The sequence below is a fragment of the Sinocyclocheilus rhinocerous genome, unplaced genomic scaffold (assembly GCF_001515625.1).
Source record: "Sinocyclocheilus rhinocerous isolate Xijiao unplaced genomic scaffold, SAMN03320098_v1.1 scaffold2765, whole genome shotgun sequence".
Lineage (NCBI taxonomy): Eukaryota > Metazoa > Chordata > Actinopteri > Cypriniformes > Cyprinidae > Sinocyclocheilus > Sinocyclocheilus rhinocerous.
Window position 1 is genome coordinate 197,313 of NW_015653018.1, and position 14,883 is coordinate 212,195.

At 34.7% G+C, this 14,883-nt stretch overlaps 1 protein-coding gene across 1 annotated transcript in view; it reads right to left on the bottom strand.

The window, feature by feature from the left end:
* Positions 1 to 14,415, bottom strand: part of LOC107715545 (target of rapamycin complex 2 subunit MAPKAP1-like) — a 47,789-nt gene extending 33,374 nt beyond the window's left edge. Inside the window, exons 1-5 of the mRNA XM_016521696.1 lie at positions 14,235 to 14,415; positions 9,193 to 9,631; positions 3,030 to 3,119; positions 2,701 to 2,921; positions 122 to 140 (exon numbers count right to left, since the gene is read on the bottom strand). Of these exons, the coding sequence (XP_016377182.1) occupies positions 122 to 140; positions 2,701 to 2,921; positions 3,030 to 3,119; positions 9,193 to 9,466 (604 nt within the window). The 5' untranslated portion in view covers positions 9,467 to 9,631; positions 14,235 to 14,415. The remainder of the gene's footprint in view (positions 1 to 121; positions 141 to 2,700; positions 2,922 to 3,029; positions 3,120 to 9,192; positions 9,632 to 14,234) is intronic.
* Positions 14,416 to 14,883: the final 468 nt, after the last annotated feature.

The following is a 14,883-nucleotide window of genomic DNA, read 5'->3' on the forward strand; positions in this document are numbered from 1 at the left end:
TTTAAATTTGAATATAATTCGAATTTTGATCATATTTAAGTAGAAAATTCGAATTTAGTTTTTCAGTCATTTTGACAGCCCTACTATACAGTATGCAATAGTATACTGTACAAATGAAAACATGGATGAAAATATTCTTCCTTAAAATTATTATTAAAATGATAATTATTACTTTAAGAAGTACATTTTAGTATGCAATAATAATAATTCCTGTTATAATTTCTTTAACTAAAACCAAACCTTTATTCTGGCAGTTTGTCATGAAGACCTTGCAGTGTGTGTCTTACGATAATTCAAGTCATGTGTTTTTCTGACTCAATTTACACCTATATTAAGCACATGTGTCTGGATGATAATACCAGATGTAAAAGGGGTTCATTCTAATAAAATACTCAAAAACTGGATTGGCAGAACCATAGGAGAGAGGGAGATGGGAAATTATTGGCTTGCCCTGACAGCGATCTGAACGTCCTGAAAGAATTGTTTCTGAATTCAAGAGGGAACAGAAACATCACACAAAAGCAGCTTTCAGATGGCCTCCAGTAATGGCTAGAGCCGTACGGAGGTAGTCGACTCATTTAAACCCCACACAAGTCCCGTATCTCTTCCTCGCTACAGCCTGACCCACCTCCAGGGGGAAAAGACTAATTGATATGCCAATCAGGTCTCACATCAACCACCAAGACTGTCTGTGTGAGGCACCACACTGCCCAAGAGGGAATCTGGCTTTTTTTCTGGTCTCCTCTCCATTTTAATGGTCACCCTCTCCTCAATCTGACCGAAGTATAAATCTTCATATTGTACCACGTACCAGGGAGAAAATTCCTGCGCTATTCGGTCAGCAAACCTCGGAGACGTACTGAATGAGGAGATGAGAAAGAAACCCAGGGGAATCCCTGCCTTTGCTGGGAAAGGTCAAGACTGGCATTAGCAGCAGAGGTAGATGGGAAAGGAATATAAATGCCTCTGGGAAGGATCATTACTTGGAGAGCAGCACTTTCCAAGCAGGTTGATAACAAACATATTTTATTTATGGCACCGTAAACAAGTATCCACTAAGCAGGGATCGACGGTGAGAGCATTTTACTTGCATTTGTGACTAAAAATAGATGTGTGCAAACTGCAAAATGTATTTAGGATACATGAGCGAATAAAAAGTAGGTTCCCACGTGTCCTTAAAATCAAAATAATGGCATAACAAAAGTCTTATTTATCATTTTAAGAGGTCTTAAATTTGGAGCCGGAAATCAGGAATTGCTATATGGCTTAATGCAGTGTTATTTTAAAGGGGTCATATGATGTTGCTAAAAAGAACATTATTTTGTGTATTTGGTGTAATGAAATGTGTTTATGCGGTTTAAGGTTAAAAAAACACATTATATTCCACATACTGTGAAAATCGAAAAGATACTATAAAATTCAAAGCAAAAAGTAGGAAAAAAGATTTTTTTAAAATGTCAAATTATGCCTTATATTGAGTCTTGGTGCTCACGCAGTTGGAGCAGGTTTGAATCTTGTTTGTGTCACGTTCTGACTTTATTAATGATCTTTATTCTCAAAATAATTTAGTTTTCTCTTAAATTGTCATTACAAGTAGCAAAAAATATAAAAAATAAACAATCAGAAATTATATATGTATATATAATATTTATATATACTATAATATATATATATATATATATATATATTAGATGATTAAAAAATAAAATAATAAAAATAAATCAAAAATGAACAGAATCACAAATATTTATTACCAATGGTAAATAAATAAATAAATAAATAAATAGGGATATTGCTAATATCTCAACATTAAAATAACTGGGTTGTATTGTAAGATTTTATTGGAAGTGGAAAAGACTTATTGCATTCCTGACAAATTCACATCACAGAAAACAGAATGTAAAAACATGAATCTAAAGAGCCAAAGGGGGGAACGGGTGATAAAGGAAGCTGTAAGTGATGCACAATGACAAACTACACTTAAAATCTCCAAGACTGTGAAAAAATTAAAACTGCAGTCTTTCTCTTTTCTGCGAAGGTGTTACAGCCTGGAGCTCATCCTAACGCAAGGAGACAGGAGAGAAACCTGCGTGACACCAGCAGTTTCTCAACAATGGCTGTTAAAGGTGAGGTCTGAAAATTAAGTTTGGAAGTAATTTCTTGAACATGTTAATTTTTTTAATCATGCAAAAGAGGAAAGGTTCAGCCCTGCATGATGACCAATTAATAATGATTAGGGTTATTATAGTTAACTAAAACTGAAACAATAACCATATTTTAAAAAATTATAATAATCTATAAAATATAAAAATACAAATAAAAAAATTATTTAAATAAGCAGCTAGTTGCCAAGGCAACATTTTTTCATTTAATTTAACTTGCACAAAAAATAACTAAAACAGAAATAAAAAAATTATAAAAGCAGTATAGACATAATTAATATTGAATACTAAAAATGTCAAAAACACAAAAAAAATTACTAAAACTTTAACTAAAATTAAAATGAATACGGAAAGTATAAATATATATAAAATTAATATATATTTGAACTAACTAGCCAAATTATATTTCACAAATGGAGGCAAATGGAAGCTAATATTTGATTTAGTTAGCATAATTTGCACTGATGGATCGTGCACAACACGACCAGGGACATTTATTAAGAAAGTCAATTTTGATCTCATGTTGACTTTGAAAGACCTCAGTATTCAAAGATAATCTAGCATGTAATTTTAGAGGTAAAGTACTTAGTCTAAACACAAAAGTGCTCACCTTGCCATCAAATTTGGAGTACTCGTTGAAGGGGTTGTTGAGCTGTTGAGGACACTGTTCTAGCCGCAGCGAGAGTGTGGATTTACTGCCTGTGCTCCGGGGCCTGTTCTTAAAGTCCTTCTTTTCAAAAAGTGAGCTCAAGTCGTCTGCTACAAAAAAAAATAAAAAAATCAAGATAGAGGAACAAATTTTCAGAGGACAAGAAATAAAGACCAGAAAATGAAAGCAAACTTCTCTTTTGAGTATGACTACTGTACCTGATTGAGACGAGCTTCTCTCTTTCCACTGGATGTTTTTGCACTTGATCTGGTTCTGTCGTTCTTTCCTCAGTCGCTCCAATCTTTGAGCTTTAAATGAAAAGACCTTGATCTATTAACAGTGTCAGTGGTGTGACCCCATTACACTTCAAAGTTCATGCATATTATAAGAGTAATTAACAAATACAAGGGCTGAATTCACCTGGTGAAAAAATATGCAGCGGGTTATCATACCTTTTAATCTATAATAAATCTTAGAATAGAAATGCAGGTTATTACTAGACTGATGATTTATATATTAACGCGCTTGTCATAACAAATCAATGTCAAACTTGGCCCACTATTACACTAGTCTTGGTTTTCTTCATCAATAAGCTGCCAAAGAAGTGCTTGGATGAATCTCACTAACAAATGACCAGGTCATATTTCAGTTCAAAATCAAAAGAAGAAAAAAAAAAACAATACACAGTATATTTTATGCAAAGAAAATTAAGGTGTTTTTTTTATTGTGACATTATTTAAGACATTTAAACACATTTCCCCCTCAAAAAAACCTCATTCTCATTACCGCAACATAGAAAAGCTGCTAATCATGTCTCTATTGTTTTTTTTTGCTTTTTATTAAATCTAGTCCAGCAAAATTTACCTTGATGTATACTTTAACTTTTGTGCTTTACAAATCTAATTTAATAATATATCATATTTTTTTATATCATATCATATTTTTCCCCATTACAGTAATGAGAATTTTTAAATGTCATGAAAATGTCACAAAGGGAAAAAAAAAAAAAAAAAAAAAATTTATGGTCTTAAAACACTCTCAACTTAGTCATTCATGTCACCGGATATACCAGAATGTCTACACAGAAGTACAAGACATTTTCCATTTACTTCATGAGGTCTACAGCTGATCTACATTATATTTGATTTTCCAAACACATAAAAATGCATTCTAAACAATATGCACATATGCATTTTGTTTAGTATGCATTTTTATGCGTTTGGAACATGTTCCATTCAAACTAGTCCAATTTGTACACTTAAAACACTTCAAGGGTTTGGTTAGAGAGCACTTGGCTGCTATTTTGAGAGCAAGTACAAATATGCAGCATGTATATTAGTGGTCGACCGATATATCGCCAAGGCCGATATTTGGCATTTTTAAAATATCGGCAAAATATCTACATCTCTAATACTCAAGTCAAAAGTGTTTGGTTGATTCTGGAACTTCAACCTCAGTGGTCTGGGACGTTCCACATGAAGGTTATTTTTTTCCCACAGTGGAAAACCAGCACAATTACAGATGCACAAATATATAAGTGACCATAAACCATGAAATACACTCTATCAGAAAATATGTGAAGGCAAACACTTCATGCATTTTTAAATGTGTCACATTGAAATTTATAATGCAACATTAGACATTTGAAGGAAATTATATTGTCATCTTGAATACTGGGAATTATTGCTTGAACAGTAAAGCAAGAACATACATTAAGTATCTTTTCCACGTCACAATGTGTACGTTAGACTGTAGCCTGCCTGACAGGAGCTTTGAAGATTTACAATATTGAACACTGTTATTATACTAGACATGAAATTAATAGACAGAATTTTGTTTATTTATTTATTTTTATTTATATTATACGAGACAAGACATCCCATTTTGGTGGCTGCATCAAATCAAATTTACTAAAGTGATTTTAAATAGAAAAATCATGTTAAATAAAAGTAAAATATATATTTTTATATATATATATTATAACTTTTGTGAAAATAAAATGTCAAAATGTGGATGAAATAATGTTCCATTGTCATTCAGTGTAAGAAATATTTATGTAAAATGAAACAATATACTTATTCTGACAAAAAGTGATCGTTCTAAATTTTATTATATTTTCGAATTACAGTCAAACCAGCATTTATTCAGACATCTTCAACGTTTCACACATTATCAGAGTTTATTCACTATAGTTTAGAAAATGGAAATAAAACATGACAAGAACTCCGAGTTAAACGGTGTCAGAAAAAATTCATTGTGATAACGTCAGATAACACTTAAGCAAAACATGGTCAGGTCAAAGTGTCAGAATAATTTTTGGTCCCAAATTTTTTATCAATTTTACCGATATGTATGAAGAATTTTGGGGTATAATATGTCACAGTTTACTTTATTTTGCTATCCTCACTTACATAGATGAACTATAGTGTCCTGCACCCACTAGTAGAAAAATATCAAAAATTATATCTGGTGTCTGAATAATTTTTGGTTTGACTGTATATTTTAAATTGTATTAAATTTTCTAAATTTTATTTTATTATTTTTTTCCCCTAAAGGGTGCATATTACTACCTTAAAGATACCTATTAGTACCCAAAATGTACATATTAGCAGGGGTGCGCACATAAATGGTACGCATACCGACATGGTTGACAGCTGTTAAAGGCAGGGTATGTGATATTTCAAAAACACTTTAGAAAACTGATTCAGGCCGAATAACAAAACAAACTTGTAGCCAATCAGCAATAAGGGGCGTGTCTACTTGTGATGTGGAATTTTCAAAGCACAATGCAAAACTGTGACATTTAATTTACTGATGCGCTAAACCCGGAAGCGCATATACTAACTTGCCGGCAACCCGCCAAAATAAAAGCCTGCTGACTTTAAGTTTGAAAATAATGAAAATTCATCTTTAAAAAAAAAAAAAGTAGTAAATATTAGCATTTTATTTTTATGTTTACTATAAAATAGCTGTAATTGTATTTAATACTCCCTTTTTATTTTAAAATATAATAGTATTATCACATTTTATTATTTTATTAAAAAAAGTAAATAAAGTATTAAATAAAGTATTTATTGAAATAAAGTAATTATCACTACGATTAATTTAATTTAAATTAAATTAATTAATTTACACTATGTGCAGTGTGAGGACCAAACCAAATCTCCAGGTTCTCTTATGAGAACCAGGCTGAAAAATGTATGTGCACTCCTGCATATTAGTCCCTTTTGAAAGTGTACTGGCCCAGTGACAGCTTTTGTTTATTTTTATTTTTTATTCAATCAGTGTTTCTAAGGGTCTGCAGGACTTAGTTGGATTTCAACCCCATTAAAAATTTAATTAATTCAATTAATTAAATTCAAACTGAATTTGATTCAAAGATTAGATTCATCAGATTCATATTGATATTTTCAGCACTGTTTCCTGTCCTGAACACTTGCTTACCAGCAGGCTCAGGTCTCACGAAACTGTCTTGTCGTCCTGGGCACAAGTTGTTCAGATGGTTCATAGAGAAATATTTCCAAGATCCCCCTCCCCGACAAAAGCATCTCAAAACCAGAGCTAAGCCACATCCATTTCACCAACGTTACAAAGCTAGAGTGCTAGTGATTCTCAATCCCTAGCCAAGGATTAATGCGCATTTCAACAGCTGCCATGACAAAAGGTACTGGCTGAAACTGAATGACTCCAGGAACAAACCTCAACATAACCAGGCATCAGTATATCAGTCCTTACACTGGCCAAAAACCGTTTGAACAAGCATAACATAATAAGAGTCTCACATAATTATGCCTAATTCTGCATTGTCATATCATATCCAAAGCAAAATATAATAGGCATAACTCACCTGTAATGTGAGAAACTGATTGTTTTCCATGTGAAAAGGTTTTTTTTTTTGTGAAATTACTCTTTGAATTTAATTAAAGTGTCACTCAAAAACATTTCAGTATAAAACATTGCTGGTATCTACAGCAAAACATTGACACATTTTGTTGAGATATTCTCTCTAATAGTCCAAGGCTCGCAAAATTTCAAAATCCCTGGTAGCCCTTTGGGCAGGCATTCTTCAGATTTTGGTAGCCCAAAAATGAATTTAACTAGCCCAAATAAAAGATATTGTATTTTTTCTTCAAATAACAAGTCAAGAGAGTAGGGGTGCAACGGATCACAAATCTCACGGTTCGGATTATATTACATTATCATATCACATTTTGAGTCACAGATCGGATCATTTTTCAGATGCTCAAAAAAAATATGATTCTTTATTATTTAAGTAACACTTATTATTTAAAGAACAATTTACTACTTCAATACCACAGCAAAAACTAGTAGCATATAGGGATGTAACGATTCACTCAACTCAATACAATTTTCTCACAATTTCTTTTTTAACAAAATGAGATTTAAGACTTAACCTAAGCTCCGTCTGTGAAACCAGGCCATAGTGTTTAAGTCCAGCCTAACTTTCTGTTTTGTTTTGCTCCAAGGTTTCAGCCTATTGATAATCAGTAAGCAGAGATGGGAATAGTAAGGAAATGAACGATTCTGGCTCTGATTCAGATTCCACTTAAAGATTCTGTCTCCTTAAGGATTGCATTAACAATTCTTTCAGGTTTTCTGAATGATCTCTATTTAGGAAGCAGTTTTTTTCAATTGCAATCAATTGCATTTAGGGCCCTCAGCAGCCTGTCATCAAATGAGTTCAGATATTCAACAAAAATAAAAATACACAGAACTTCCTCTAATGCCATATTTTGCTAAATGAACAAATGTTTTAGATCAATAATAACTTTCTGGAGAGGTACCAGAACAGTTATCAGAAAAGGATCCAATTCTCGCTTCCCAACCCTAATATGCTGTGATTTCTGTCCATCTGCAAGCCATGCAGCAGTTCAGATGATGACCAAACAAATACTAATTGATGTAATGATAACACGATACACTTGTTAAGACATGTTTGTTGTTGTTTAACATCTTTAAAAACAGCTGTATTTCCTGTTAGAGACTTAAATGGCTTCAAATGTCACATTTCTCAGCATCATCAGCTGAACTGCTTTAAGCAAATCAATACAGATAGAAATCATGTTCAGAGGGAAAGAGGTAATCATGGGCACAGCAAAATGAAGCAGAAGCATGCAAGGTTCAGTTTAGGCTGGCATCCCATTAGCAGATTTTCAACATTCAGCATGTTGATATTGATTGGTTAGTAAACTCTGGTGGTGACCAAAATGCATCTTCTGATGGATTTGTTTCTTACAAACACACAGCTTTTCACTTCTCAAGATGTTAACTGATGGACTGGAGTGGTGTGGATTATTGTGATGTTTTTATCAGCTGTTTGGACTCTCATTCTGACGGCACCCATTCACTGCAGAGGATCCATTGGTGAGCAAGAGATGTAATGCTAAATTTCTCCAAATCTGTTCCCATGAATGAATAAACTCATCTGCGTTTTGAATGGCCCGAGGGTAAGCAAGTTTTCAGCAAATTTTCATTTATGTCTGAACTATTGTCTGAACTTATAAGTTGGTCTGAGTGACACGATACTGGAATTTCTAACTTTAATACAATGCCTTGAATAATATAGATAATCAATACCAGTGGGGGAACTATGACGTCAGAATCCGGAAGAGTAATTCACCGCGGGTTCCTTCGAGATTTTCCTATGGGGTTTTATAATTGGGTTTTTCAATTAATGAGTAAAATAAAGCTTGTGGTAAACATAACTTGACGATACTTTTACGTTTTGTTCTACAATGTAAATTACACGCATCCATACCCAAAACACAAATTTTGAAAGAGTTATGTTCATTTTTGAAAACGTATGTTTTTAATAAGTAACTAGATAAGAACATTTGGGCTGTGAGTGTGTGCGGTTTACATTGTAGAACAAAACATAAAAGTATCGTCAAGGTATGTTTACTACAAGCTTTATTTTACTCACTAATTGAAAACCCCCATTATAAAACCCCATAGGAAAATCTCGAAGGAACCCACGGCGAATTACACTTCCGGATTCTGACGTCATAGTTCCCCCACTCTATTGGGCAGTGATTAATTAATACTTGAAAGAGTTAAACCTTGAACTTTTACTTTGGTGAAAAACTGCAGGGAAGCCTTCCAAGTTTCTGTGACAACAGGTTTACAAACGGTTCTCGTTACAAATCTAGCCAAATGCTGTAATCACACAAAAATGTTGGAAATTGCGCAAATGTAAAAATAAAGTGCAACTGGGCAATATTTGCTTTTCTCATCTCATCTAACAATCTTAAAACCAAGTGTGAGAAGGTTTTGGTTTCATCTTTACCTGTACCAACCACATCAGTAAGCTGGTTTCAGGTCCCCGAAAGCAGAAAGTCTGAGAGTCAGACAGCTACTTGCCTGTGTTGGAGCGCCGTCGGATGCCGAAGTCCCAGCTGGAGGTGATGTCGACAGACTGAGAGAGATCGCAGTTCTGGCCGTCTCCTCCACTGCTGCCGTCTCCATACGATCCCCCGGACGAGCCTCCACCAGCAGACGCCGCAGACGATTGGCACTTCTCCAGATCCACGTCGTGGTCGATCAGGACCATCTCACACATCCCGGTGTCATCGCTGGTCACGTGCGACTGCCGGATGTGGGCCAGGATGATGGCGGGGTTGTCGAGGAAAGCCATTCTAAGCACCAGCCCCTCACCCCTCTGTCGCTCTCCGGTTCTCCGTCCGGATGTGCCGACCCTCAGTCGGAGTTAGAGGCTGAAGATTCCTCAGCAATGCAGCGTCTTCTTTTCCTTCTTTTTGGGGTTATTTTCTCCTCTCCATGGTGGGACATGGATGCCTGCCTACAGGGTAACACAGACCAGATGTTTAAGCATTAAGCCACAAATATCATACAATGATTGCGTAATATATTAACCCTATAAAGCCTACTGTATCATACTTGATATGCAAATTTCTACATGATCAAAACTTTGCTGAAAATTCTGCTATTCACAATCTACTACATGCCTTCTGTCGTCTGATTGACAGTTTACATTTTTTAGTAAGTCAAAGGTCTTTTAGCATAGTTGTAAAAACATCCACCTTCATCTCGTTCTTAACTATTTTTTTGCTGTGAAATCTTTACTGATCTTTATAAAGTTAATGCAAGAATAACTTTTATATTGTTAGTATTTCAAGATGAACACTTCCTGGACTGAAGCAACTTAGGTTTACTTGATTATCCATACATCACTTTTAGTCAAAAGTCAAAATGTGAGTATCAATGATCTTCAGGCTTTAGAAGAATGTTGATCTGTTCATCTCTCAATCATTATTGTATTGCATTGCATTATAGACCAATCTGGAGTAGGGTTGCAAAGGGGTGAAAATTTTCCAGTAAATTTCCGGAAACTTTCCAAAAATCCCTGGGGCCTCATTTATCAACAGTGCATACGCACAGATGTGTGTGTAATAAGTGCGTAAGAACAGTTTCACGCAAAGTGAGGGATCTACCAACTTGTACTTATACGTAGAAATGTGTGTAAATATAAGCACACCTCTGAGCATGCTTACGCAGAGAATCTAGTGGTAGAATAGCGACACTACACATAAAAAGCATTTAAGAGTGTCACCGTATGCATTAAGCAATCCACATATGTCCTGTGTTTCCATTAATTATAAAACACTCAATTTATCATTTGTCTGGTTTTAAACAGACAAGTTGCGTAATTGGTGTCAAACCCTATAAAAGACAGCTGTGACAAATGTTTGTCTCAGTAAAATGGCTTATCTTGCGTTATTGGAAGACTTGGCAAACAATGCGCTCTGCAGAGAATGCGTTTTCAAAGACCGCGCTGAGAGTGAGAGCACAGAATGGCTTCTCAGTCAGTACCGCTTTCTTTGCCATGATTTCGGTGAGGACACATACATTCACGTGATTTATAAAGGGAGGTGTTGTCACCATATATTGTTCATTAAAGGCGTTTCCAAATGCAAATGACCATGAACGTGTTACTTACGCACATGTGGGATTTATCAACAATGATTGCTTACTAGGGCTGTCAAAATGACTGAAAAACTAAATTCGAATTTTAAAGGCATAATTTCAGTTAGGGGGGAAAAAAGCTTTTGGCTTCTCTCCTGAGGCCACAAGAGGGCGCATCGAGCAAAATATTATGCACGTTTCTTCAAAGCGTAATAAAATAACACGACTATCTTTGGAAAAAAAGTGCATAATGTTTAAAATAGTGTTTATAACCCATATATAATTACTAAAGTTGCTTAAACAATTAGAAAAAAAACAGCACCATGCATGTATGTATAGTTTAATACAAAGGACCGAAAACCAATCACAAAGAGTAGGCTACTTTCTTCATTTAAAAACATGAGATACAGTGGGATGGGGAAAAACCGGCATAATGTCTTTAGACTAGGGCTGGGGGGCAAAAAAAAATCGATTTTTCAATTAATCGTTTTTTTAAATGACATCGATTCGACATCGATTCTCAAAAGCCGCGAATTGATCTTTTCCAGGATTTATTTCAGCACATTTAAAACAAGATCTGCTTAACGTGAATCTTATCATTAGTCTTCTCCACTAGATGTCATCCTTATTTACCTTGCGCGATGTTACAACAGAAAGCCTGTCATTCATTCAGCACTTATCATGGCCATACGCATGATTCGCAATGCTCAGGTGAAATGCTATAGTAATACTATAAATCTGCGGAAGCATTTGATATCACGCATAAGGCACCATGATTTCCGCAATGAATGAATGAATGGCAACGCTGATAGATGTCCCTCTAGAAAATGTGATAAATATGCGTTCTGTGTGAACGGCTTGGTTTCAGTTTTGATGTAAACAACATCTTCTCCACACTGATGCTCTCGTTTTCCGCAATATATGAATGAACAACGTAGCAGCGCCGCATCTAGTGGGTTCAACTGGATAGGCTAACAAAAGCATTCAAATGCAATCAATGACACATTCATCGTCATCGCATCTCGTGCACCACTGATAAGGCTGCCTGACGGCTGACGCAGACCTTAAATTGTGGATGAGGATTGGATTTTTTTTTTTTAATTCGAAGGATATTCGAAATTCGAAAATTTTTTTGACAGCCCTATTGCTTACTCATGTGCGTAAGAACTGCGTGTGCACATTTGATAAATACGGATGTTCTTGTACTTAGGCACATTATAAATTTCATTCGTAGGATAAAATATAGAACCTTTTCTACGCACTGTTGATAAATGATGGCCCTGGAATATTTAAAAAAAATCCTGGAAAGTTTCCAAAATTTCTGGAATCACTTGCAGCTGCACGCGCATTGTGGTGGCAGAAAAACACTGGTAACAAGTGTTGGGAAATGGGTCAAATCCATGGAATAAGAGGAAAAAAATGTATTGTTGTGCTTTTGGATGTCAGAATAGGAATGCAAATAATTTTCTGTATTTTTACAGAATACTGTCGTCAAAGACACCATTTAAAGCTAAACGCAGACGTTTAAATGGACAAACTATGGATGAAACCTGCTATGATTACCCTACTTTTAAAGCATACATTTGATTTAAACAATATATCTACATAATATTAACATATGCAGTTCTTAGCCCAACAGTTACAGCATTTTACAACATCTTTGACCTATTTTATCTCACAATTCTGACGTTTATATCTCCTAGTTCAGACTTTATTACTCAATTTAACTCAACAATTGCTAGTTTGTCCATTCTGAGGGAATAAAAGCCAGAGTGTAAAGCATACATTTGATTTAAACAATAGATCTACATAATATTAACATATGCAGTTCTTAGCCCAACAGTTACAGCATTTTACAACATCTTTGACCTATTTTATCTCACAATTCTGACTTTTTTTCTCTCACAAATGCAAGTTTATATCTCCTAGTCCGGACTTTATAACTCGATTTAACTCCATAATTGCGAGTTTATCAATTCTGAGGGAAAAAAAAGCCAGAAGTGTGAGATATAAACTCATGATTCTGAGCCGAGGGGAAAAGAGAGAATGACCAGTTGACTTTTCTTATTAGAATTGTGAGATCTAATCTCAGAATTGTGAGAAAAAAAGTCAGAGTTTTGAAATATAAACCTTAAAATGACCTTTTCTTATTCTTTTATTCCATGGCTTCCATAGACTGCTACTTTAAAACTGTCATAACTGTCAACACCGAAATTGGTCTATATATATCTTGAAACTACAGAGCTTTCATCATAAAATCAAGTATTTAAATATCATCTTACTAAGACATATTGAGTGATATAGAGTGACAGCTGATATTTATTTATACATATTTTATGTCAGTAGTCTCCTATACTGCCAAGATCGGACTGATTTACATTACAAGCGATCAGAATTATATTTTTTGCCATATAAATAACATCTACAACAAATTGCATATTTCTGCTCCGTAAACTGTGCAAAAGTGTTAAATAAATTGCTCCATTTAAAAAATAAATAACATGTGGTAACATTCAAACACTGTCATGGTAGCAAGTAACTCCCCTTTACAACTCAGCATGCTGAATACATTCACAAACACAAGTTTTGCAGAGCATGCATATTTGTAAATATGCATCTCTCATTCTGCAAAATCAATTGTCAGCTTTAAGTACAGCAAAGCAATTGCATTTGATTCATTAGGTTGATTTACAGACGTGCTTTATATTAAGTAAGCACTTCTGAAGTCTGCTGGGGGCATTTAAGCATTGCCGCAATCGTACAGAGCTAATGAGTGAAATCAATCAGGCTGGATATTATATATTTATTGGGGTAGATTTTTCCAACTATTATTTCATATGTCAGGCTTTAGCGGGGAATATATTTAGAGAAGTACATAAATTAAAATAAATATGTACTATCCACATAGCTTCTTACGACAAGTCAAACTAAAATCATTAATTTAACAAATTTAGGACAAAATTCATAATACACACAGGTATAATGGATAAACCAGTCTTCCAGGCTCTATTATTGTTCTTATGAGGATGTTTAAGATATAAACACACAGTAAAGCAAATACACACAGTTGGTTAGTTACTAACTAGCTGTCAAGATCGCTCCGGTCACCTGAAAGCCAAACAACAACCTTCCTAACTAGCCCAGGACATAAGCAGGGACACCCATACCTTACTGTTACACCACATGTTACAACGTTTTTAAAATCCTGATTTGTAAACAGAATAACAAATGATAATGCTAAAATGCTAATTAGCCAGAAAGCTAACGATTTTTGATCAATAACCACATTAACTGTGTTCATTATGAGGGCGAGCCGGTCACAAATGTACTCTCGTTGCTGTCTAATATGAATAACATTACATTTGACTAATATTTAGGATAAGACACGCGTAGTAAGAGCTCAGTGAACGCGCTAGTCAGGCCCTGCTAATGCTCGTGCTAATCTGCTCGATGAGCCTCAAACATCAGCGCATCATTACCTTCATTCATGCCTATAACAGCGGCTGAAACCATCACAGACGCGCCACACCGTCCGAGCGAGGCACTGACTGTACGGTCTCATTTCATACTTGTGGAGATATCGTCCCAAAAACAGAATAAACGTGTCTGTTTACTCTGTTGTTCCTGTGTTGGTGGTCCAGTAATCTACTTCCTGCGGGTTTACCCCTCATACCGGAAGTACACCCTCTAGAACGAAGAATGGACAAGACGCGGCCAATCAAGGCTAGATTGTTAACAATTAATAAAAATAGATAGACAGATAGATTTTATTTTATTCTATTTATTTTTTATTTGATTTTATTATTTGAAATGTTGTTTTAATTTAATGTGATTTAATGTTTTTTTTTTTACCTTGTTCCTTTTCATTTCCCCTTTTTTTCTTTATAATTTCTTAAATTAAGAGGCATGTTCAAACTTCACATAATACAATATCTACAATTAATAACTTTCTTTGATCAGAAGTCAGAGGTCAGAAAGAGCTTTATTGCCAATCATGTTTGCACATACAAGGAATTTGTTTTGGTGAGAAGCTTTCAGTTCACAGAGACAACAACAACACACAGATAATAAAAAATAAAGATATGTGAATAAAATACACACACACACACATATATATATATATATATA